This window comes from Microcaecilia unicolor, chromosome 9 (assembly GCF_901765095.1).
Source record: "Microcaecilia unicolor chromosome 9, aMicUni1.1, whole genome shotgun sequence".
Lineage (NCBI taxonomy): Eukaryota > Metazoa > Chordata > Amphibia > Gymnophiona > Siphonopidae > Microcaecilia > Microcaecilia unicolor.
Window position 1 is genome coordinate 71,410,942 of NC_044039.1, and position 25,785 is coordinate 71,436,726.

The window sequence follows — 25,785 nt, forward strand, 5'->3', positions numbered from 1 at the left end:
CTAGCTCTTAATGAAACAATAAACCATTGTAATTTCATGTGACTTTCTGTGTTGGATCCGAGTTCACAATGCTGTCGATTAAAAACAGAAAACTTGTTATAAAGACTTACATAATTTAACCCTTTATAGAACCATATTATTTAAAAGTGATTGTCATTCTCAGGACGTGGAAATATTCATCAGGAAACATTATAACATAAGTCATTACTGCAAGTGTTTAAAATAAGCCAGTCCAGGCTGTATGCACTCGGAGGACGAAAACCACAATGCAAGCGAGGAAGTGCAGTATTTCATGTAGATAACGTTATAATATAGTCAGGCTCACCGGTTATTAAAATTATCAAAAAGCATCCTTCAAATGAGACTTAAATATGAGGACAATTTATAATTCTGACAATCTATAATACTGTTCAAAACCAGGATCCAAAAACCCATGTTTCCTGAAGATAAACAGGCTTGTGGTATTATTTAAAGTCAAACCATTAACTAACACGATAGTACGGTGCTGGGGCTGCAACAGATATTTCTTTTAAACGAGTACGCCATTAAAACAGAGCACAAGAAACCAGAACTATATGAGTATCGGAAATGCAAAGCATATGAGAATCTTATCTAGAGAGTGAATAAGATCCCCTCATATCTAGCGCAGTATAACACAAACAGTAAAATGTCCATAGATAGTACAAGCAATAGAAGCTGATGGGCGGGGACAGCATAGCGCCTAGCTTATAACGAGAGCAGGATATAATCTATATAGTGTCTAAACAGCAAACTGTAAAGGTATGTTTCCTAATTATGTCACAATAAAGCCCCATTTCAAACTACAAATTCAGGAAAACCTCAGCAATTATATATGAAATTATACACAGCTTGGGAGAAAGAAACATCGGCTGGCATTGTCAACAACAGGAAACCTTAATATAAAAGTGAATTCAGAACCGATTACACAAGCTAGAAATGACCAAAAGCAAATGTCAAATAGGAAAATAAATGACAAACCTTAAGCATTATTAATTAAAAGTATAACATTGTCCCAAAACAAATTGTAAATTAAAAGGGTGTGATAACAGCTACTAGGACAAGTACAAATTTAAAATTACAACTGAAAATAGTAGCCAAGAGACCATCAAAATTAAAAAGGAATACATTTCACAGTAGCAACTATACAGGAGCAATTAACAAGGACAAGCCAATAGAATAGCGACTATGAAATATCATTAGTTATATTTTATTTGACACCCAGTGGATTAAACACGCAAAAGCAATAAAAAAGTGAGTTATGCAGGGGACGAATACAAAACGGAGGCAGAAGGCGTATCTGAGGTGTGGAGTTACGCCCAGGGCTACGCCCATAATGGGTGGAGAGGAAGGAGAAGAAAAAGCATTAATCAGACCGGAAGATGGCCGTATACTTTGACAGCCAGCCATAAGTTACAGTATAAAGCACTGACAATACATGAAGGAGAAGAGCATGCTTCTGAAGTCCAGATAGCTTAGAAAAACAAGTCACAGAGCCAGGGGACAGGAGAATGCTGTATAATGGCCAAGAGACCTTTTGCAAGGAAAAAGTATAGGTGGAAGTGAGATAAATTTAACAGTCTTACAGCCGAGGCTGTGACAGGAGAGAGGGGGTACAGAAAAAAGTGGCAAATTCACTCAAAGAAGCAGTAACAACGGGAGCTTAAGGCAGACAACTGTCAGGATTAGTGCAGGACTTTTGGGACTTTTAGCAAAGACAAAATACAAAGGTAGAAGACTTAGAGCGTAGTAACAGTTTCATATATAGTGAGTATGACAGAAAGGTGCCGAAAGTGGCAGAGACGGGGTCTATGCAGCGAAAATTAAACCCGGAAGTGCAGCTAAAGTGGCTACGGGGAACAGAGATGGAATACATACCGGGACTTCTCAAGTGGAGATTTATAATATCATGAAAGTTTCAGACGGGGGTTTCCAAAGCAGGCAAGCATAGAAATAAGTGTGGTTTATCAAGTATAAAGCTGTATGACAGGAAGGAAGGGGGGGGGGGGGAGAAAGAGTGTCCATAGAGCCTGGCAGTAACAGAAAAATAAGGAAGCAAGACTTACTACGCAGTTTTAAATGTGAAGCAGGAAATGCCAACGTACAGCTAAGAAGCTGGCAAAGAATTGTAAGATTTAAACTATAAAGCTTTCACAAAGACACATCAGGACAGTTTCTAACAGGGATGGGGAGAAATCAATATTGGCCAGAAACAGAATCAGAGAGCATGAAAGGTAGAGGTTAAGTACCTCTCGGAGGTTTAAGTACAGCACAGAGGAAATGAGCCCAGATCTCTTGGAGGGCAGGGAAGGGACACTCCCTCCGTACGAGATCTAAAGGCTGTGTCGCAGAGAAAAAGAGAGAAGCGGAAGTATATAGACAGGAAAGGAGGTGGGGGCTCTGTGGGCTGTCAGTTTTAAAGAAGAGTTCAGAAAACACACAAACCAGAATAATTTTAAAGGAGAGATATAGGATTTCAGGGAACTGCAGTGAATAGAAGCTCAGACAAAAGTAGGAACACATGATCTACAGGTAGGGATGGTGGGAAACATAACGGGAATACACAGAATAGGCAAGTGAGACAGAAGGGAGGACGGAAATGAAGATACCCTCCTAGTGAACAGTCTCTACAGAAACAGACAGACAGAGGACAGATGGTGCAATCTGTGAGCGCAACGCCGCACAGAAGTGCACCAAGAATAAAACAGATAAGCACACGAAGAAAGTACACGCAGGTGACATAAAAACAGATAAGTAGGAAGATAGACCCTGTCACAAGAGCAACAGATAAAGGTGGACGGGAGAACAGGAAGAAAGGAACGGGCAACCAGGGCAGAGAGTACAAATACCCTAAATGAGGGCACAGTATATACGAGAGGACGGACAGAGTTCACTGACTGCGATAGGAAAGTATAACGGAAGGGAAATTGGCAGTGGCTTAACCACAGGAAAGAGTGAAAGCTTAGAGAGAGAAAGCAGAATGCTGTAATAAGGGACATGAGACACCGGGGAGGAAATTCTGGATCTTACTTTTCCCAAAGATCTACAGACAGATAGACATGGGGAAGGCGTAACAGAAATAAAGCACTGCACGCCCCAAATAAACAAAAGAGGCAGGTACAAGTGCATTGAGGGGAGGACAAGGAATTAAGAAATACAGGGGGGGGGAACATCAAGGAACCCTTACAGGCAAGAAAAGGACAGGAGAAGACAGAGAGGGCAGGTAGGAGAGGTAACAACTGCAAGACCCAGATAGAGACAGAAAATGTAAGTGTGAAGGAAAACAGGGAATAGGACGTGGACAGAAACCCATCCAGAGAAGAAGAGGGTGAAAGACAGAGAGTAGGGGATAAAGGAGAAAACGCACAACCTCTAGGGACTGTTGAGCCAGAAGCTCGCATTAAGACCGATCCCAAGAATTGAACGTGAAATAAACAGCCAGCAAACACGAGATCGCAGTCTCCTGGTCCCGTAGTAATGCACCAATCATACAACATACATACACTTGCGCACATCACGCAAATCAAAAATGGACAGAGTAAAAGACAGAAAAGGAGATGAGAATGCCCGGAACAGATAAAAGAGGGCACAAAAGACAGACAACATGGGCAGATAGGCGGGGAACAGAGGGGAAAAGAAAGAAAGGGAAAAGGACGCCAGGAACAGCATTCCCAGTAGATTTTGGACGCACACGAGCACCCCTCTGCGTCCAAAAAGAGACAAACACGGAGGAAAAGAACAAGAAAGCGTGGGATAGGGGGAATAGAAAGAGCAGCGTACGGGAGTCACCACTGTTTTTAATCTACCCCTCTCTAGACCCCCGTGGGATCCCTCCACACGGGGGTGTACAGAGGGTTTGTTCATCTACGATCTTGTGGACCGCCTCCATGAATTCCAGCGACACCCCTTCCCATGGGTATCGCTGCTGGGGAGGCATCAGAAGGCGCAGTTCAAGTCTAATTCCCATGACCACAGCTTTCTGTCTATTTGGATCTAAATGAATGTTTGGCCATTTATGTTCCCACATAAATTCTATGAAAAGTCTATAAAACTGTTTCAGTGAGAAATCTTACTTGTGTGTGTGTTAGTTTGCAAAACAGATAGAAGATAGAGAATAAATTGAAGCAAGGACAGAAACAGTGTAGTTAAAGAAATAGTCTTTTTATTCTTACCAAATCAGGCTTTAATCAGGTACATTCAGCAGACAGATTCTGGGTTCAACTAGCCAGAGCCCTGCCCTCTAGGACGCGTTGGGGAAAATCGTTCCAACGAGGGCTTGCATGCACCCTGCTTTTATACAATTTGGTCACCATACAAGTCTATGGAGAGGGACTTTTTTTTCTAATGTTGCTTAATCAGTGAGTCATACTCTACCACCGGTCAGGTGCCCACCTCTCCTTTCCGTTTTGCTATTGCAAATTATTGTGCAATTTCCCTTTTTGTCAACATCTCCCTAGATACGGACATCCAAACATGGACAAATCTGTCTCATATCATCTTGTGATCTGGGTACCATCTTATAAAGACAGACTCCGTGTTATGAACCAAACTTCTTAGGATTTTAGCCATCAATTCCTTGATCTTGGCTTTTGCACTGCTTTTGAATGTCACACTAAATTCTAATAAGGCTTATCAAGCAGCCCTGCTTCTGCAGGTGCTTAGCAACAAGGCCATCATCAGATTTTTAGGCCTAGTCAGTGCCTTTTAGCAGTTTAAGCTGTTTAAGGTATGTAAATTGACCCACCACTATTCCAGTGGATGGATCCCAAGCGGGGACACATATTAACTTGCAGGAAAAGCACGTCCTTGCGCAGCCAGTCATAGATTTTTAAACCTAGCTGGTATTTTTACAGCCTGAGTCCTAAAATCTGGCCTTCCACCCTTCCGGTGGGCATCCAGTGAGGGCCTCTTGCTGTACTATAATTATACAACACTCACAATCTTTTGAGCTGATATTAGATCATTCTTTGACGCCCGTCCAGATAATATATCTTGCAAAGAGAGGAGCGGGGACTCCGGAGCCCAGCTTCTACACTGCTACTGCTCCCAGCGCATCACGTGACCTCCTCAACCCATTTTTATGTATCACTAATAGAGTACTATGAAGCTGTGGTACAGAGGGGTTTCTTTTCCCCCAGAGAAAATGAGGCGCTGATCACACTGATCCCTAAACCGGGTAAGCTCAGTGATTGAGTTGACTCATACAGACCCATTTCCTTAATCAATGTAGATTTAAAGATCTTAGCTAGAGTCTTAGCAGATCGTTTGGCACCATGTATGCATTCACTGATAGGGGAGCACCAAGTGGGGTTTGTTCGGGAAAGACACTCAGTACTTAATGTGCGCAAGGTGCTTTTTTCAATAGCCCATTGTCAGGCCAATGAGTCTGATTTGCTCCTAGTCAGCCTAGATGCCGAAAAGGCATTCGACAAGGAGAGATGGGAATATTTATTTAAAGTTTTGTCTTATGTGGGGGTAGGGGGCTGGTATCTGGAGGCGATTAAAGCATTGTACATAGGCCCAACCGCCAGAATTTTAGTAAATGAGATTAAATCGCCTCCATTGACAGTTCGAGCAGGTACGAGACAGGGTAGCCCCCTTTCCCCCCTATTGTTTTTGCTATACTTGGAACCATTGCTGCGCACAGTTGAGATCGATCAGGACATTATTGGAGTGCAACTCGCTATGCAACCGGTAAAGATCCTGGCATTTGCAGATGATCTGTTTTGACACTGACACATCCACAGACATCCCTTCCCCGGTTCCTATCAGCTATAGATGAGTTTGGCATATATTCAGGGTTTACATTAAATCTCCAGAAGTCAATTGCTCTCCCGTCGAGTTTAGAGATTAAGGTAAATTGGGAGGGACCCTTTCCTTTGCAATGGGCACATGAAGAAGTGACTTATCTGGATGTGCGGATCCCAATGTAATCCTGGTAGCAAACCCTTAGGGGAATGGGAGGCTCCCTTCAGCAGTCCAAAAACAAAGTCCTTCCAGACGACACAGTTTTAGTTCAAAGCAGTTTATTTCCCCTCCTCCACAAATTTCAGTTCAAAGGGGTTAAGGTCTCATTCAGTTTCAAAACAAAGCAAAAAAGGAAAAACCCTCCCTTTAAATCCGAGTTCTCCCAAGTCCAACCGCCTGGGTTTCAGTTTTAAAAGTCTTTCCGCTTGGGTGGTTGCAGAATGGCAGTACACCTCCCACAACACAGCTACTTGACTCCTGTGACCACCCACTGCCTTCAGTCCCTGCAACTCTGCCCCAGAGTACAATTACAGTCCATGTCAACCAGTTCCTCCAAACCTGGTGTGCTGGGCCCTCCAGACTCTCCTTCCTCCAAGCACTCCATTAACTCTGCTTCTCTGCTAGGCTGTTGGTTAGAGACCTCCTCCCCTCCCAGGTGGAAGTACTGATTTCTGACCCAAGGGAATTGAGGTTTATCATCATGGCTCCCCCTTCTGGCCCTCGTCTGCCATAGCAGCTGCTCTTTACAGTCCTTTTCCCCCTCCCTTCCACGCAGTGTCCCTACCGGGTTTTGGGACCTACCCCACCGATTCCTTCTCTCAGAGCCTTGTGGGGAATGTAGTCTGGCCCCATACCTCCTCCTGACCTGCTTAGACCCTCCAAGCTCCTTACAGCACGTAATATGAAATACTTGAAAGGACGAGTAGTCAAAGCCCTACAAGGCTGGCATGCTCTTCCCATTTCCTTGATGGGGAGGGTAGCTTTATACAATGATCCTTTTTCCAATGTGGATATATGTTTATCAAACTTTACCCATGTTCCTACAGCGTAAGGACGAGAGATGGTTACAGAAACAGTTGAATAACTTTCTCTGGCAGGGGAAGCGGGCCCGGGTGACCTTTGCTAGGGCAGTTCTCCTTCGAGCTAAGGGGGGTTTGGGCCTATTGGACCTTCGTCTTTTTTCAGTGGCAAGTGGAATGCGTCACCTATCAGACTGGTTCCGTGACACACTATTTTTTTCCCACACGTCAACTGAAACTCAATGGTTTGGACCCCTGCATTTTGCCAGTTGGCTGCACATGCCCGTGGGCCAAATGACAAGATTGGGTACAGTTTCTCCCATCTTTTATCCTCTGTGACAGACGTGGCGGTGGTTATGCAAATTCTTTTCACTTAATAGGCAGGTCTCTCCACTATTACCCATAAGAGGCAACCCAGAGTTTCCGGTGGGGGGCACCTGTAGGATATTTCATGATTGGGCGGCGCGGGGGGTTCATTATTTAAGTCATGTGGTAACAGAACAGGGCACCATCAAACCTTTTTCAGACTTGTGCAGGGAATACCATGGTTCAACGAAGAATTGAAAATACTAAAAACACAAGTAAGAAGACTAGAACGAGCATGGAACAAAAAGAAAGACGACTCCGCACTTAACGATTGGAAGCAAAGAAAATACAAATACACCATTAAACAAACTAAAAGATCATATTACAAGACTATAATTGGAACAGACTACAAGGACACACACAAACGTTTCCAACTTGTGAACACACTACTAGACACTACATCGGTGACTTCTAACAGCACAGATAGACCAGCAGCCGACAACCTTGCGACATACTTCAAAGAGAAAATCGAAAAGTTACGACTCACGAAACCTGCCAATACCACCGAATACATCAAACTCCTCGACTGTCTGGCCCCATACCCTGGTGAATATCCAGCTGACAGAACCTGCACCAACTTTGACACATTATCGGACAATAATGTCTTCCAAACCCTTACAAGGTTTGCTAAGTCATACTGCAAATTAGACATATGTCCCAATAACGTTATAAAATTTGCTCCTCAACAATTTGTATCAAACCTCACAAAACACTTGAACTATATGCTACAAAACGGACTCTTCCCAAAGGATAAAGGAAACATCCTACACACCCCTATACCCAAAGATGCCAAGAAAAGCACAAAGAGACCTAACCAATTACCGCCCAGTAGCATCCATCCCTCTAATAACCAAACTAACAGAAGGGATGGTGACCAAACAACTGACCAACTACTTAAATAAATTTTCAATACTTCACGACTCCCAATCAGGTTTCCGATCAAACCAAAGCTCCGAAACAGTACTAGTTACTCTCCTGACTAAATTTAAACAAGCTATAGCAACAGGTAACAACATACGTCTTTTACAATTTGACATGTCCAGTGCCTTTGACATGGTTGATCATGAAATATTATTATACATCCTAGAATATTATGGAGTTGGAGGCAGTGTTCTTAAATGGTTTAAAGGATTCCTCACCACAAGATCATATCAAGTGACAACAAACTCGACTACGTCAGCCCCATGGATACCTGAATGCGGAGTCCCTCAAGGATCTCCCCTCTCGCCAACCCTCTTCAACTTAATGATGATATCCTTAGCCAGGTTATTATCCAGCAAAAATCTTAATCCATACATATACACAGATGACGTAACGATCTACATCCCTTTTAAACATGACTTAAAGGAAATTACAAATGACATCAACCAAAGCTTCCACATCATGAACTCATGGGCGGACGTGTTTCAGCTAAAACTCAATGCAGAAAAAACAGATCTTATACTCACCTCACAACACAATACAAACAAATTCACCACAATAAACACACCAAACCTGACCCTTCCTGTTTCAAACTCCCTGAAAATTCTTGGAGTCACCATCGACCGAAAGCTTACTCTTGAAAGTCATGTGAAAAACACAACCAAAAAGATGTTTCACTCTGTCTGCAACAAACTTCCCTTCACCCATGATCTCTTCATCTCCCGTTCCCTTCAACTGCTACTACTACTACTACTTAACATTTCTAAAGCGCTACTAGGGTTACGCAGCGCTGTACAATTTAACATGGAAGGACAGTCCCTGCTCAAGGAGCTTACAATCTAAAAAGACAGGTGTACAATCTAAAGACAAGTGTAGAGTCCGTCTGGTAGGTGATACTATATTTCATGAGAGGTTAGGTGCCGAACGCGGCATTGAAGAGGTGAGTTTTAAGCAGAGATTTGAAAATGGGTAGGGAGGGAGCTTGGCGTAGGGGTTGAGGAAGATTGTTCCAGGCAAAGGGTGAGGCAAGGCAGAATGAGCGGAGCCTGGAGTTGGCAGTGGTGGAGAAGGGAACTGACAGGAGGGATTTGTCCTGTGAGCGGAGGTTACGGGTGGGGACATAGGGGGAGATGAGGGTAGAAAGGTAGTGAGGAGCCGCAGACCGGGTGCATTTGTAGGTAAGGAGGAGAAGCTTGAATTGTATGCGGTATCTGATCGGAAGCCAGTGAAGTGATTTGAGGAGAGGAGTGATGTGAGTATATCGGTTCTGGCGGAATATAAGACGTGCGGCAGCGTTCTGAACGGATTGAAGGGGGGATAGATGGCTACGTGGGAGGCTGGTGAGGAGTAGGTTGCAGTAGTCAAGGCGAGAAGTAATGAGAGCATGGACGAGAGTTCGTGTGGTTTGCTCAGATAGGAAAGGGCGAATTTTGCTGATGTTGAAGAGGAAGAAGCGACAGGTCTTGGCAGTCTGTTGGATATGCGCAGAGAAGGAGAGGGAGGAGTCAAAGATGACTCCGAGGTTGCGGGCAGATGGGACGGGGAGGATGAGGGTGTTATCAACTGAGATAGAGAGTGGAGGAAGAGGAGAGGTGGGTTTGGGTGGAAAGACGAGGAGCTCGGTTTTGGCCATGTTTAGCTTCAGGTGGCGGTTGGACATCCAGGCTGCAATGTCAGATAAGCAGGCCGATACCTTGGCCTGGGTCTCCGTGGTGATGTCTGGTGTGGAGAGATATAGCTGGGTGTCATCAGCATAAAGATGATACTGAAAACCATGAGATGAGATCAGTGAGCCTAGGGAGGAGGTGTAGATTGAGAAGAGAAGCGGTCCAAGAACAGATCCCTGGGGAACTCCAACAGACAGTGGGATGGAAGTGGAGGAGGATCCATGAGAGTGTACTCTGAAGGTGCGGTGGGAGAGATAAGAGGAGAACCAGGAGAGGACAGAGCCTTGGAACCCAAAAGAGCACAATGTGGTAAGAAGTAAATCATGATTGACAGTGTCAAACGCAGCGGATAGATCGAGCAGGATGAGGATGGAATAGTGGCCTCTGGATTTGGCGAGGAGGAGGTCGTTGCAGACTTTAGAGAGTGCTATTTCTGTCAAGTGTAGAGGGCGAAAGCCGGATTGAAGTGGATCTAGGATGGCATGAGAGGAGAGAAAATCAAGGCAGCGACTCTGAATGGCGCGTTCAAGAATTTTGGAGAGGAAGGGGAGGAGAGAGATGGGGCGGTAGTTGGAGGGGCAGGTAGGGTCAAGTGATGATTTTTTAAGGAGAGGTGTGACTACTGTGTGCTTGAAGGTGTCAGGGACCGTTGCAGTGGAGAGAAAAAGGTTAATGATGCGACAGATGGAGGGGATGACAGTATGGGAAATGGTGTTAAGTAGGTTGGTGGGGATGGGATCGGAGGAACAGGTGGTGCATTTCGAGGAGGAAAGAAGGCGGGAGTTTTCATCCTCGGTGATCTCAGGAAAGGAGGAGAAAGAGGCCATGGTTGGTTGGTTGTTGGATAGGGCTACAGGCTGAGGAGGAGGTAGTTTGGTAGTGAACTCAAGGTTGATCTTTTGTACCTTGTTGCGGAAGTAGTCAGCCAGTGATTGAGGAGAGAGTGAAGGGGGAGTGGGGGCGGGGGGCACTTTGAGGAGGGAGTTAAGGGTGGTGAAGAGACGACGAGGGTTGGAGCTGAGAGAATTGGTCAATTGGGTGTAGTAGACCTGTTTTGCAAGGAATAGGGAGGAATGGAAGGAGGATAGCATGAATTTGTAGTGAAGGAAGTCTGAATGGGTACAAGATTTCCTCCAGAGGCGTTCCGCGGATCGGGTGCAGGAGCGAAGGTAGCGGATGCAAGGGGTCAGCCAAGGCTGGGGACTAGTACGCTTAGTGGGACGGGAGGTGGATGGAGCAAGGGTGTCCAAAGCAGAGGAGAGAGCGGCATTGTAAGCAGAGACCGCTTTGTCTACAGTCTCAGAGGACATGATGGCGGGAAGGAGATTAGAGATACTAGAGGATAGAGTGGTGGGGTCAATAGCCTGGAGATTCCTGGAGGTGGTGGTTAAAGTTGGACGGGGCGGAGGGGGGGGGTGAAGAAGTGTGAATGTGATCAGGTGATGATCGGAGAGAGGGAGAGCAGAGGCGTGGAAATTGGAGGGTGAGCCGGAGGAGGAGAGGACTAGGTCAAGACAATGGCCGTCACGGTGAGTGGGGGTGGTGGAGCACAGCTGGAGGTTGAAGGAGGATGTTAGGGTGAGGAACTTAGAAGCGTTAGAGTCGGAAGGGTCATCAACGTGAATGTTAAAGTCTCCGAGAATGAGGGACGGGGATGAAGGTTCAAGAAAGACAGAGAGCCACGCATCAAAGTCGGTGAGGAAGGAAGAGAAGGATATTTCAGGGGGGCGGTAGATGACTGCGACTCTGAGTGGGAGCGGGTAGAATAGGCGGATGGAGTGGGCTTCAAAGGATGAGAAGCAGTGGGACTGCGGTAGAGGGAGGGGTTGGAAACTACAGGAGGGCGAGAGTAGTAGCCCAACGCCTCCACCGCGGCCAATTGGGCGGGGAGTGTGGGAGAAGAGAGAACCTCCGTGGCAGAGGGCCGCGACTGAGGCCGAGTCTTCCGGGGAGATCCAGGTTTCGGTAAGGGCGAGCAGTTGAAGGGAGCGAGAGATGAAGAGATCGTGGGTGAAGGGCAGTTTGTTACAGACTGAGTGAGCATTCCACAGGGCGCATGAGAAGGGGAGGGAAGAGGGGGGGAGGAGGGGAATAGAGACGAGATTGGAGACATCTCGGGAACATTTGCATGGATAGGACGGGGACAGGCAAGGGGGACCGGGATTAGGGTTAATGTCTCCCGCGGATAGCAGGAGGAGGAGCAGGAGAATGCGGAGGAGGGTGGGGGAGGTCGGGCAGCGAAGGCGACGAAGACGAGGCACACTAAGGAGGAATGGGGATGGGTTAATGGCAGGAAGGAAGTGTTGAAGGTTAAAAGCTAGGAAGGAGGTGGGGGACAGGAGGGATGGTGAGGTGGTGGGGGATGAGGGTGAATAGGGTATTGCCGTGGTGGGTAGGGTGGGAGGGCAGCGACTTCTAGTGGTAGACAGTGGGAGTGGGGGGGAAAGAAGATTAGGAAGGGACAGGGCAAGGAAGAGAATGTGGACAGGGGCCATAAGTAGTGTCTGAGGTGTGACAGGTGACTATGTGGTGACTGAGGTGATAGGTCGTTAACAGGTGGCTATGGAGTGACTGAGGCGACTGAGGGTTAAGTGGATAGATAGAGCTGGATTTTAGACTGGCGAGTAGGTAAGTCAATGGCTGAGAAGCTAGCAGGCAGGTTGGTAAGTCAATGGCTGAGAGGCTCTCGAGCCGGTAGGAGGGTTACTCGATGTGTTAACAGGCAGGCGGGTAGCATCTGGAACAAGTGGTCAGGAACAAGCTGGGGTAGATGGACAGGAGCAAGCTGGAACCGGCTGGAACAAGTCGTAGCAAGTCGGAACGAGATGGACAGGAGCAAGCTGGAACAAGCTGGAACAGTCTGGAGCAGGTTGGAACAAGTCATAACAAGCTGGAACAGATACGCTGGAACAGACGGACTGGCACAGGCTGGTCATGCAGGAACGGATGGAACAAGTTGGGGCAGGCTGGAACAAGCTGGAACAACAAGTTGGAACATGCTGGGGAAGGCTGGAGCAGATGAACTGGAACAAGTTGGAATAGACGGACTGGAGCAGACTGAAACACACTGGAGTCGATGGACTGGAACAAGCAGGGGGTAAGCTGGATCGCCAGACTGAAACAAGCTGGGAATAGGAGGACTGGAACACGCTGGAGCAGTTGGGTGGAGAGTCTGGATCAGGCGGACTGGACCACACTGGAGACGATGGGCTGGAACAGGCTGGGAGTAAGCTGGATCGGTGGACTGGAACAGGCTGGGATCGCAAGCAGGAAGAATCTGGATCAGGCAGACTGGAACGGGGACTGGAACACACTGGAGCACACGGGAACACACTGGAGTTGATGGACTGGAACACGCAGGAGGAAAGCTGGGTCTGCGGAGTGGAACACACTGGAGTCGATGGACTGGAACACGCAGGGTGAAGGCTGGATCAGTGGACTGGATAGCAGGGGGAAGGCTGGATCAGTGGACAGGAACAAGCTGGGAACAGATGGATAGGAGGCCTGGAAGAAACCAGAACACGCTGGAGCAGATGGAACACGCTGGAGCAGATGGATAGGAACAGGCAAGGAGGAGCTGGATCAGGCGGACTGAAAGACACTGGAGCAGATGAACTGGAGCCAGCAGGGCTGGAAGAAACTGGGACACGCTGGAGCAGATGGAACACGCTGGAGCAGATGAACTGGAGCACGCTGGAGCAGATGGATAGGAGCAGGCAAGGAGGAGCTGGATCAGGCGGACTGGAAGACACTGGAGCAGATGAACTGGAGCCAGCAGGACTGGAAGAAACTGGAACACGCTGGAGCAGATGGTTAGGAGCAGGCAAGCAAGCAAGCAAGGAGGAGCTGGGGAGGGTGGACGGGAGCAAGCTGGGCAACTCGGTTCCTGCAGAGCAGCTGGGCGAGGACTTGGCACCGCGATGGGTGCAGGCCGTGGGAGGACGGGCAGCGTGGGCGTCAGGCCGCCGGGATCAGGAGCGCCGCAGTGGTGCGGTGGGTCGCCTGGGATGGGTCGGGCCGCGCCACAAGGTCAGGTGCGCGCCACGAGGCTGCGGGTGAGCTCGCTCTGGCTCACCCGGGTCTCGCGGAGCTCTCACCGGTCCCGGGCAGTTCCTGCCGGGGAGCGCGGTGGCTGACCCGGACTCGCCGGCGAACTCAGCGCCCAGCGGCCGACAGCACGTGGCCGCCTCACAGCGATGGCCCGTCGATTCGTGCCTCCAGCTCTTCTGAGGGGGGGGGGGGGATCGCGGAGCACTGGGGGGACTCCTCTGCTCCTCTCTCTGACTCGCTCCCGGGGAGCACGTCGGCGGTTCGAGTGCAAGGCAGTGGGGAGCGCTGGAGACCCGATCTTCAGCGGAGCTCCTTGCCTTGCACCCTCTTAGTCGCCCTAACTGAAACCTGGCTCACCCCCGATGACTCTGCCTCAGTCGCGGCCCTATGCCATGGAGGTTATCTTTTCTCCCATACTCCCCGGCCAGTTGGCCTCGGAGGAGGCGTCGGGTTTTTACTTTCGCCCTCCTGTAGTTTTCAACCCCTCCTCCTACCGCAGTCTCATTGCTTCTCATCCTTTGAAGTTCACTCCATCCATCTATTCTACCCGCTGCCACTCAGAGTTGCAGTCATTTACCACCCCCCTGATAAGTCCCCCTCTTCCTTCCTTACTGACTTCAATGCCTGGCTCTCTGTTTTTCTTGAACCCTCATCTCCGTCCCTCATTCTTGGAGACTTTAACATGCACGCTGACGACCCATCTGACTCTTACGCTTCTCAGTTCCTCACTCTGACATCCTCCTTCAACCTCCAGCTGAGCTCCACCACCCCTACTCACCAAACTGGCCATTGTCTTGACCTTGTCCTCTCCTCTACCTGCTCACCCTCCAATTTCTGCACCTCTGCTCTTCCTCTCTGATCACCTACTACTACTACTACTATTTAGCATTTCTATAGCGCTACAAGGCATACGCAGCACTGCACAAACACCTTCACACTTCATCACCCTCCCCCTCAGTCCCGCCCAACACTAACCACTACTTTCAGGAATCTCCAGGCTGTCGACCCTCCCACCTTATCCTCTATTATCTCTAATCTCCTCCCGTCCATGATGTCCTCCGAGTCTGTCGACAAGGCTGTCTCTACTTACAATGCCACTCTCTCCTCTGCTCTGGACACCCTTGCACCATCCATCTCCCGTCCCACAAGGCGTTATAATCCCCAGCCCTGGCTGACCCCTTGCATCCGATACCTTCACTCCTGCGCCCGATCTGCTGAAAGCCTCTGGAGGAAATCTCGCACCCATAGTGACTTCATTCATTACAAATTCATGCTATCCTCCTTCCAGTACTCCCTATTCCTTGCCAAACAGGACTATTACACCCAATTGACTAATTCTCTCGGCTCCAACCCTCGTCGTGTCTTCGCCACCTGTAACTCATTCCTCAAAGTGCCCTCCGCTCCCACCCCTCCCCCCCCACTCTCTCCTCAATCACTGACTGACTACTTCCGCGACAAGGTGCAGAAGATCAACCTCGAATTCACTACCAAGCCACCTCTTCCTTTTCACCCTTTAACCCACTCCCTCAACCAACCAACCCAGACCTCCTTCTCTTCTTTTCCTGATATCACTGAGGAGGAAACTGCCCACCTTCTTTCCTCCTCGAAATGCACCACCTGTTCCTCTGATTCCATCCCCACTAACTTACTAAACACCATCTCTCCTACTGTCACCCTCCCCCCCCCCCATCTGTCATATCCTCAACCTCTCTCTCTCTACTGCAACTGTCCCTGACTCCTTCAAGCATGCTGTAGTCACACCACTCCTCAAAAAACCATCAGTAGACCCTACCTGCCCTTCCAACTACCGCCCCATCTCCCTCCTACCCTTCCTCTCCAAGATACTTGAACGTGCCGTTCAAGCCGCTGCCTTGATTTTCTCTCCTCTCATGCCATCCTCGCTCCGCTTCAATCTGGTTTTCGCCCTCTACACTCGACAGAAATGGCACTCTATAAAGTCTGTAATGACCTGTTCCTTGCCAAATCCAAAGGACACTACTCCATCCTCAGCCTCCTCGACCTATCCGCCGCTTTTAACACTGTCAATCATAATTTACTTCTTGCTACACTATCCTCATTTGGGTTCCAGGGCTCTGTCCTCTCCTGGTTCTCCTCTTATCTCTCCCACCGTACCTTCAGAGTACATTCTCATGGATCTTCCTCCACCCCCATCCCGCTCTCTGTTGGAGTTCCTCAGGGATCTGTCCTTGGACCCATTCTTTTTTCAATTTACACCTCTTCCCTGGGCTCACTGATCTCATCTGATGGTTTCCAATATCATCTTTATGCTGATAACACCCAGCTTTATCTCTCCACACCAGACATCACTGCGGAAACCCAGGCCAAAGTATCGGCCTGCTTATCCGACATTGCTGCCTGGATGCCCAACTGCCATCTGAAACTGAACATGGCCAAGACCGAGCTCATTGTCTTTCCACCCAAACCCACTTCTCCTCTCCCTCCACTCTCTATTTCAGTCGATAACACCCTCATCCTCCCCGTCTCATCTGCCCGCAAGCTCGGAGTCATCTTCGACTCCTCCCTCTCCTTCTCTGCCCATATCCAGCAGACAGCCAAGACCTGTCACTTCTTTCTCTATAACATCAGCAAAATTCGCCCTTTCCTCTCTGAGCACACCACCCGAACTCTCATCCAGTCTCTCATTACCTCTCGCCTTGACTACTGCAGCCTCCCACTTAACCACCTATCCCCCCTTCAATCCATTCAGAACTCTGCTGCGCGTCTTATCTTCCGCCTAGACCGATATGCTCATATCACCCCTCTCCTCAAGTCACTTCACTGGCTTCTCCTACTAACCTACAAATGCACTCAATCTGCAGCCCCTCACTACCTCTCTAACCTCATCTCCCCTTACGCTCCTACCCGTAACCTCCGCTCACAGGACAAATCCCTCCTCTCAGTACCCTTCTCCACCACCGCCAACTCCACATCCGCCCTTTCTGCCTCGCCTCACCCTATGCTTGGAATAAACTCCCTGAGCCCATACGCCATGCCCCTTCCCTACCCATCTTCAAATCCTTGCTCAAAGCCCACCTCTTCAATGTCTCTTTCGGCACCTAACCATTGTACCTCTATCCAGGAAGTCTAGACTGCCTCAATCTTGATTGACTGCACTTTTTGTCCTTTAGATTGTAAGCTCCTTTGAGCAGGGACTGTCCTTTGTACAGCGCTGCGCAACCCTGGTAGCGCTTTAGAAATGTTAAATAGTAGTAGTAGTAGTTAAAAGAGTAAGACCTTTTTTCCCAAGAACCATCTTCCGCAACCTAGTACAATCAATGGTGCTGAGCCACCTAGACTACTTCAACGCACTATACGCTGGGTGTAAAGAGCAAATCATGAAGAAACTTCAAACAGCCCAGAATACTGCAGCCAGACTCATATATGGTAAAACAAAATATGAAAGTGCAAAACCCCTAAGAGAAAAACTACACTGGCTTCCACTTAAAGAACGTATTACGTTCAAGATATGCACCCTCACTCACAAAATCATTCACGGAGATGCCCCAGCCTACATGCTAGACCTAGTAGATTTACCCCTCAGGAACGCTAAAAAATCATCCCGCACATTCCTGAACCTTCACTTCCCTAGCTGTAAAGGCCTAAAATACAAACAAACGCACGCGTCAAGTTTTTCCTACCTGAGCACGCAGCAATGGAATGCACTACCTCTTAACCTTAAAACTATCCACGATCTAACCAACTTTCGTAAATCTCTAAAGACCTACCTCTTCAACAAGGAATACCACAATAATCAAGAATCGTAAATGTAATAATCCTCCAGCTCTAGACCTATATGTACCTACACGTGGAACTGCTTACCTCTTATATTCGTTTGCTAATCTTATCATGCTTATCCTGGCATGCTTTGCAATACAAACTAGTATTTAATTTGTTAATCTTATCATGCTCAATCTCTTCGCTATGTAATACAAACTGGTACCAAATCTGTTAAGGCGAAAGCCATAACGATGCACTGTAAGCCACATTGAGCCTGCAAAAAGGTGGGAAAATGTGGGATACAAATGCAATAAATAAATAATAAATAAATAATATAAGCTGAAAGAACGAGACATTTTTGCGTATCTACAACTTAGTCATTATGTTAATTCTTTGCCTAAACAGTTCCTGACTCTGGAAGTATGGGAACGATTTAATGAAATGCGTGGACTTGAGTCGCAGTCTCGCATTCCCTTAAAATATTTCCATGCTTATTTAAGAGAACATACAAAACAATATGACTTTGAACAGGTTGCGCAGCAATGGAATAAGGAGTTGGGAGTACAAATACCAACGGAGCACCTTCAAATCTGTCTTGCAAGGACTTACAAGTTTACAGAGAACGTGGGCTGGTGGGAAATACAGTATAAGTTTATTTTTTGTCTCCATGTTTCACCGAAGAGAGCCTATCGGGCCACCTTGCGGTAAACAGACAATTGCATGAAGTGTGGGGCAGGAGAGGCACATTTGGGACACATGTTTTGGTCCTGTCCTGGAGTACAAAAGTTTTGGAGGGTTATGGGGACGCATGTATCTGGCATGTGGAGAACTAAATGGCAACTTTCCCCAAAACAACTTTTTGATGGATTTACCACTCAAGGGCAAACAAGGACAGGACTAAAGGCATTCCTCCAAAGAGCAACTTTGATGGGGAAAAAGGTGATTCTGCAACATTGGCTTCGACCGGAGACCCCCACGCTGGCCCAGTGGCGTTCTACAATGATTTATACATGCTCCCTTGAGTGTAGAGCCATATCCAATTTAGCTTCCAAAAAAGGAGACCTATTTTGTCAAACTTGGGCCCCTTTCTGGGACACTTTAACTCCAGTGGCTAGGAGCAGAATACTGAATTCCTGAAGAGGGGAGGGAAGTGAGAGGGAGGGGGAAGTGAGATTAAGGGGGGGGGGGGGGGAAACAAAAACAAAAAACTTGTAAAATAACAACTGACTTCTGAATACCTTTATTGTACATTGTATGGTTTTGTAGATGTTATGAGGTTATTGCTCTTTATTAATAAACAAGATTTATAAAAAAAAAATAGCTTATGGACTTTTATTTTAGCAAGATATCCAAACCTTTTTTAAACCCCACTAAACTAACTGCTTTTACCAAATTCTCTGGCAACGAATTCCAGAGTTTAATTACACGTTGAGTGAAGAAACATTTTCTCCAATTTGTTTTAAATTTACTACTTTGTGGTTTCATTGTGTGCCCCCTAGTCCTAGTATTTTTGGAAGAGTAAACAAGCGATTCACATCTACCTGTTCATAAGTACATAAGTTTTTCCATACTGGGACAGACCAAACGTCCATCAAGCCCAGCATCCTGTTTCCAACAGTGGCCAATCCAGGTCACAAGTACCTGGAATATATTTTATGCTGCTTATCCTAGAACACTACTTCCTATCCCATAACTCTCCAGTTTCCTCTGTAGTCTTTAATGAGGTACTTTGTCAAATGCCTTTTGAAAATCCAGATACACAATATCGACCTGCTCACCTTTATCCACGTTTGCTCACCCCTTCAAAAAAATGTACTAGATTGATGAGGCAAGATTTCCCTTCACTAAATGTTGGCTTTCTCTCATTAATCCATGCTTATGTATATGCTCTGTAATTTTTGTTCTTTGTAATATTCTGTCATTTTGCCCAGCATTGACAGGCTCACTGGTCTGTAATTTCCTGGATCACCTCTGGAGCCCTTTTAAAAAATCAGCATTACATTGGTGTACTGCTATGGATTTACAGCCTGTCTCGCTAACACAGACTACTCAATAATTACTGTGGATTCTTTTGGGTTCGTATTAGGTAAATGAGGCCTTTATTAGAGGTGCTAAAATCTACAATGATTAATATATATACAATGATTAGCTATATGCACACAATGATTAGCTATATAAACAATCATTACATCACTGGTTTCTACATCTAAGCAATGCTAAGAGTTCTTAGACCAGGAAAAGAAGCAATAATACACTATACATACAACATCACTGGTCCTTACATCATCCAGGCTCTTAACATCAACTTGGGGGGGGGGGGGGGGCCCGGTTCACAGCGAGAGCCAGGAGCTTCTTTGACCAGGAACAAGGTTCTCTGCACAGTTTGTACGTTACTCACAGATGAGCTCCCAATTTCACTAAAAGAAACTCCCCTTTTTATAAGGCTTAGAACTCATATTCAGAGCTAAGGAAAATTACGGAATGCTTCTCTGTTTAGGTAAACAAGCCATACTGTGGGAACATGGTCACATGTTTTCCAAGTTCAGGTGGCCAGGCTGAACTCCGAAAACAAGCACCATCCTCCTCTTTGCATACCAAATTAATTTGAGCTGTGTCTTATCTTCTGCATTCCATTTTCACACAATCAAAGTTACAATCATTTTTAAACAGAATTACTTCTAATCAACAATACAGACCCCGAGTGTACGTCGGTCAAGACAGAGTTGAAAAACAATCTTTAAAATTCACTTTTATTACAATTGGCCACCCTCCAATCTCCTGGTACCATGCTTGATTTTAAAGATAAATTACATATTACTAATAATAGTTCTGCAAGTTCATTTTTCAATTCTATCAATATTCTGTGATGTATACCATCTGTTCCAGGCGATTTGTCAACTTGTCAAATTGCCCCGTTACATCTTCCAGGTTACAGAGATTTGATTCAGTTTCTCTAACTCGTCAGCATTGAATACCATTTCTGGTACCGGTATCTCTCCCACATCTTCTTCCGTGAAGACCGAAGCAAAGAATTATTTAATCTCTCCGCTATGGCCTTATCTTCCCTGAGTGCCCTTTTTACCCCTTGGTCATCTAGCGGTCCAACTGATTCTTTTGCCATCTTCTTGCTTTTAATATGCCAAAAAAAGTTTTACTATGTATTTTTGTCTCGCTTTTCCTTTATCAGCACTTTGCATTTAACTTGCCATTCCTTATGCTGTTTTCTATTTTTTTCAGTTGGATCCTTCTTCCATATTCTGAAGGATTTTCTTTTAGCTCTAATAGCTTCCTTCACCTTCAATTTTTAATAATTCTGGCTGTAGTTTGGTCTTCCTTCCTCCTTTTTTAATACATGAAATATTTTTAAAATGTGGGATATGAATGTCATAATAAATAAATAGATAGAAACTCTGAATCTTAAGCACCTGAGTCTCAACATGTCTGTTTTAGTGGCCCATTACCAGGAGAGAAAAATCTCTGCACGAATCTAACACGTGCTAGGGTGTCCCTGTAACCAGCCCTTCCAACTGACCACTGATTAAAGTTTATAACAAATTACAACTCTACCTATGAAAAGTTATCCCGTTTTTATGCTTCCTCTGTGTACATCCGTATGTTGCACAAGCTGGCATGTTTGAAAATATAAATGAGATTAAATAAAAATGCTACCAACAATAAGGAACGACAACGTAGATGCAGCAGCTCATAGATTTGTTTGCTTTGTTTTGAGTTTACAGGGATGACGGCTGCGCGGGGAAGGAAAAACTCAGGCAGACCTAATTGGTTTCAGCATTTTGACGTCAGTTCATTTCCTCCTGTCTATTAAACCTCCCTGGAGAATTATATGCAAAACCCTAAAAATAATCTTTGCAGATATGAAAATATTGTATGCAGATTTTTCACATTTATTGCATAGAATTCTCCTATGAGTAACTTAACTCATCTGTATCTCTGCTGAATTTCACAGAAACAAGTACTAACCCATGAACAGTTTCACGAGTTAGAACAGGGCCACCGAGAAGGGTGGGGGGCAAACTTTCCCAGGCCTCAGCCTCTTTTTCTCTCTCCTGGCAGGACCTGGGTGATAGTGTCCCAACAGGAGCAGGAAAGAGAGAACTCCGGCGCTGGGTGCCCCTTGGAGGCTGGGGAGGATCCAGAGGAGCAGACACAACAGGACCTCTGGTTTGGATGGCAAGCAAACAGAAGAGATCATCCTCCAGAGCTGCTCTTCACTCTGCCGTATTGCCTGCCAAGCGGCTGCTTTTCCCCTCAGGCCGCACATGCTCAGTTTTGAAACTGAAAAGCAGCCGTAGGGGCAGGCAATGCAGCAGAGGAAAGAGCAGCACTGGAGGAAGACCTATTTTGCTGGCGGGTCCTCGGGATCCCTGCCAGACAAGGTATTTGCAGTTCGGGCAGGTGGGCAATCCTGGGGGGGGGGGGGGGGGGGGGGGGGGGGGGGCTTTGCCTCGGGCCTGGCTCTGCATCTTGGCGGCCCTGGGTTAGAACATAGAGCCCTAATGATGTTACTCGTGCTTCTGTTTACAAGATTAGAGAATAAAAGCTCATTCTCAGTGTGAGGGGGGGAAAAAAGAACATTAATATCTTTCTCCAAGGGGAAAACTGCAACTTAAGACACTTAAAGGCCATTAGTGACTGATTAATGTGAAAAATGCAGAGAAAATCATGACACAAGCTTGGTGTTTATTTTTTATTAGATTGATAAAGATGCTTTGGATATCCAAGTGAACAACAGGAAGATTCAGAAGGAAACTGAAAAAAGAAGACATGAACTGTATGGTGTGTCATGTTTCATTCTTTTACATAATATAGTACTTTACATTTTACTATTTAATGAAAAATTAAAGAACTCTTAAAGCATTCATTCAATATAAATGCAAGTAATAGGATACAGAGAAATATGTCCAGGAAATAAATGGCACACACTGATGCTTACAAATTTGTAGTAATCTGCTCACTTATAATTGCAGCTGGGATAGAGAAAACCCTTTGAAGGAACACTGTTAGGTGTTAGATTGAATCAGCAATTGCAGCTCATAGTGATTCATTTTCAAAATAGATACGCTGAATTGATCTAGAGCCTGGAACTGCTGTTGGTCATGAATGATGATCTAACCTGGAGGGTCCCAAGAATGAAAGGGGCATGGGTAGCCTCAACCCCAAACCTCCCATCTCCCTGTCTCACCTTCTATTCTCCTCCCAGCAAGTAAATTGCATCCCTTCTTGCATTTGTTAAAGGTTCAGATCATCCCTCAACATAGAGAAGAAGCCTGATACTGGGCTGGGCTCCTGGGAAAGAGAAGGGAGATCTCTCTGCTATGAGAAGAGGATAAGGGAAAGATGGGGGGAAAAAAAGACCCACTTAGTCTCTCACCCTCTCAGCAGGCAGACTGAATCCCCCCCCTTTCCCCTACACATATGGCCAGGCCAGCCAGAGAACTCTTCTGCTCACAATGTCCCTCTGGAATAGTAGAGTAGAGCAATGCACTGAGAACTAGTGGTCTAGTTCAAATCACACTGTTTCTCCTCATGATCTTTGGTAAGTCATATAGATCTCTCTGTTGTCTCAGATTACAGAATGACACAAGGATGGGGAGCTGTGGTAAATCTGCAGTAACAGAAAATAAAGAAAGCATTTACAGTGGGTGGGGGAGCAAAACATTTTACCGCCCCGTGGGAGCAGTAAAAAGCTATGCTTCCATGGTAAAAAAAAAAAAAAAAAAAGTGATTACTGCTCCCACAGGTCCCACATCTCTGTGTCTGCCTGCTTGCCCTTCCTTCATCCTCCCTCCCTCCCTCCCTCCCTCAGTACCTTGTGATCTCCACAGGCCTGCAACAGGGCCTTCTCTCTGCCAGGTCCTGCCTTCTGCTTCCTGTTTAGCAAAAACAGGAAGTTGCATCAGAAGGCAGGTCGGAGATCGCTGTCAGCTGCATGAGAGCACTACTGTAGTGGGGGAGGAAGACAAAGTGCCAGTCCCGTGGGGGAAGGTGCTGGACCTGCAGGAGGAGGGGCACTGGAAATGCAGGTAGGAGGCTGCTGGACCTGAGAGGGGCTGGAAGGAAGAGAGGTGCTGGACCCATGGGAGGCTGGAGGGAAGGGAGACAGGTTCTGGATCAGAGGGAGAAGGGAGAGCTGGTAGGAGGGAAGGGAGCGAGGCGGTGGACCTATGGGGGGGGGGGGGGGGCTAGAAGAAGGAAGAAAGTCACTGGACCCATGGGAGGCACTGAAAAAGTAGGTAGGGGCTGCTGGACCCATGGGGGGGCTGGCTGGAAGGAAGGGAGGAAAGTACTGGACCATGGGGGGAGGGGAGGGAAGGGAGAGAGGCGCTGGACCTATGGGGGGGGCTGGAGGGAAGGGAGAGAGGCATTGGACCTATGGGGGAGCTGGAGGGAGAGAGGCGACTCCACCCTGTTTATATCTTTTTAAAGGTGCAGACTCCTGAATTGTACACTAAATGATGTCTCACCAGAAACTTTTACAAAGGCATCGCCACCTCCCTTTTTTTTTTTTTGCTGGCCATTCCTCTCCCAATGTACCCAAGCATCCGTCTGGCTTCTGCTGTCACTTTTTCCACCTAACCTGGTACAGCTTCAGGGGAACTCAGGGAAGTGCAGGAGCAGACACAATACAGGGTGCTCAAATAAATATGCAGCTCCTCAGGATCCAAGGCAACATGGCTTTAGCAAAGGAAAATCCTGCCAAACAAATCTGATTTTCTTTGACTGGGTGACAAAAGATCTGGATAAAGGACATGCGCTAAATGTAATCTACTTGGATTTCAGCAAAGCCTTTAATACAGTTCCTCACAGAAGACTCGTGAATAAGCTGAGAGGGCTGAACTTAGGACTCAAAGTGGTGAACTGGATTGGAAACTGTGGTTGACTGGACAACAGAGGGTGGTGGTAAATGGAATCTGCTCGGAGGAAAGGAAGGTGAATAGTGGAGTGCTTCAGGGCTTGGTACTGGGGCCAATTCTGTTTAATATATTTGTGAGAGACATTGCTGAAGGGTTAGAAGGAAAAATTTGCATTTTTGAAGATGACACTAAGATAGCCAATAGAGTGGATACCCCAGAGAGAATAGAAACCATGAGAAGAGATCTCCAAAAATGAAAAGAATGGTCAAAGGTCTTGCAGTTAAAATGTAATGTGAAGAAGTGCAGAGTGATGCACTAGGGGTGCAGAAATCCAAAGGAGATGAACCAGATATGAGGAGAGAGATTGAGACTGAGCTCAGGAGAGGGACTGGGGGGGTGACAGTGTCTGAGGATCTCAAGGTGACGAAACAATGCAACAAGGTGATGGCCATGACCAGAAGAATGCTGGGGTGCATAGAGAGGGGTATTACCATCAGAAAAGTATTGATGCCCCCAGTACAAGTTGTTGGTGAGGCCCCTCCTGTTTACTAGCAGCTCCCAAATGGCAGTGCCGACACAGCCCATTCAAAGTGAATTGGCTGTATCGGCTTTAGCGTACAGCAGCTTAGTAAACGGGGGTTGGACTATTATGTTCAGTTTTGGAGGCCTTATCTTGCTAAGGATGTAAAATGACTTAAAGTGGTTCAGAGAAAAGTGATGAAAATGGTAAGGGGTTTGCTCCACAAGACATATGAGGAGAGACTTGAGGACCTGAAGATGTATACCTTGGAGGAAAGGAGAGACAGGGGTAATATGATACAGACATTCAAACGTTTGAAAGGTCTTTATCTACAAACTCAAGCACTCCACAACGTTATGTGAAAATCATTTCATATCACCAAATATTGTGGGTTAGATGAACACTTATGTGTTACAAACATTTAAAAAATGGAGGAAAGAGGCCACATAAATCACCAGTGGTGCTTCAATGCTTTGACACAGACTTAGTCACTACCAAGACTTGCAATCATCATTGGCCAGTCACTTTAAATACAATATCTTCCTTTTTTTAGTAATTTTTCTTATGAATAAAAAGCAGTTTTATAGTACACAAGCAACAAAGTCCGTTTCGTCAAAAATGAAACAGGCCCTAGGAAGCTCTCTAAGCGATTTCTCCTCCCTCCCCTCCATGTCCAGCGATGCTCCTCTGACCTGCCCTCCCCTCCGTGTTCTGCGATTCTGGCCTCCCCTCCATGTCCAGCGATTCTCCTCGCCTCCCATCCCCTCAATGTCCAGCAGTTCTCTGCCCTCCCATCCTATCCATGTCCAGCAATTCTCCCTTCCCCTCAATAACCAGTGAATCTGTCCTTCCTGCCGCCCTGC

The 25,785-nt window shown here is 46.6% G+C and overlaps 1 protein-coding gene across 1 annotated transcript in view; it reads left to right on the forward strand.

Annotated features, from left to right (window-relative positions):
* RIBC2 (RIB43A domain with coiled-coils 2) overlaps window positions 1-25,785 on the forward strand; it is a 161,848-nt gene that overhangs the window by 65,971 nt on the left and 70,092 nt on the right. The window contains exon 2 of the mRNA XM_030215084.1: window positions 22,243-22,324. Within this exon, the coding sequence (XP_030070944.1) occupies window positions 22,243-22,324 (82 nt within the window). The remainder of the gene's footprint in view (window positions 1-22,242; window positions 22,325-25,785) is intronic.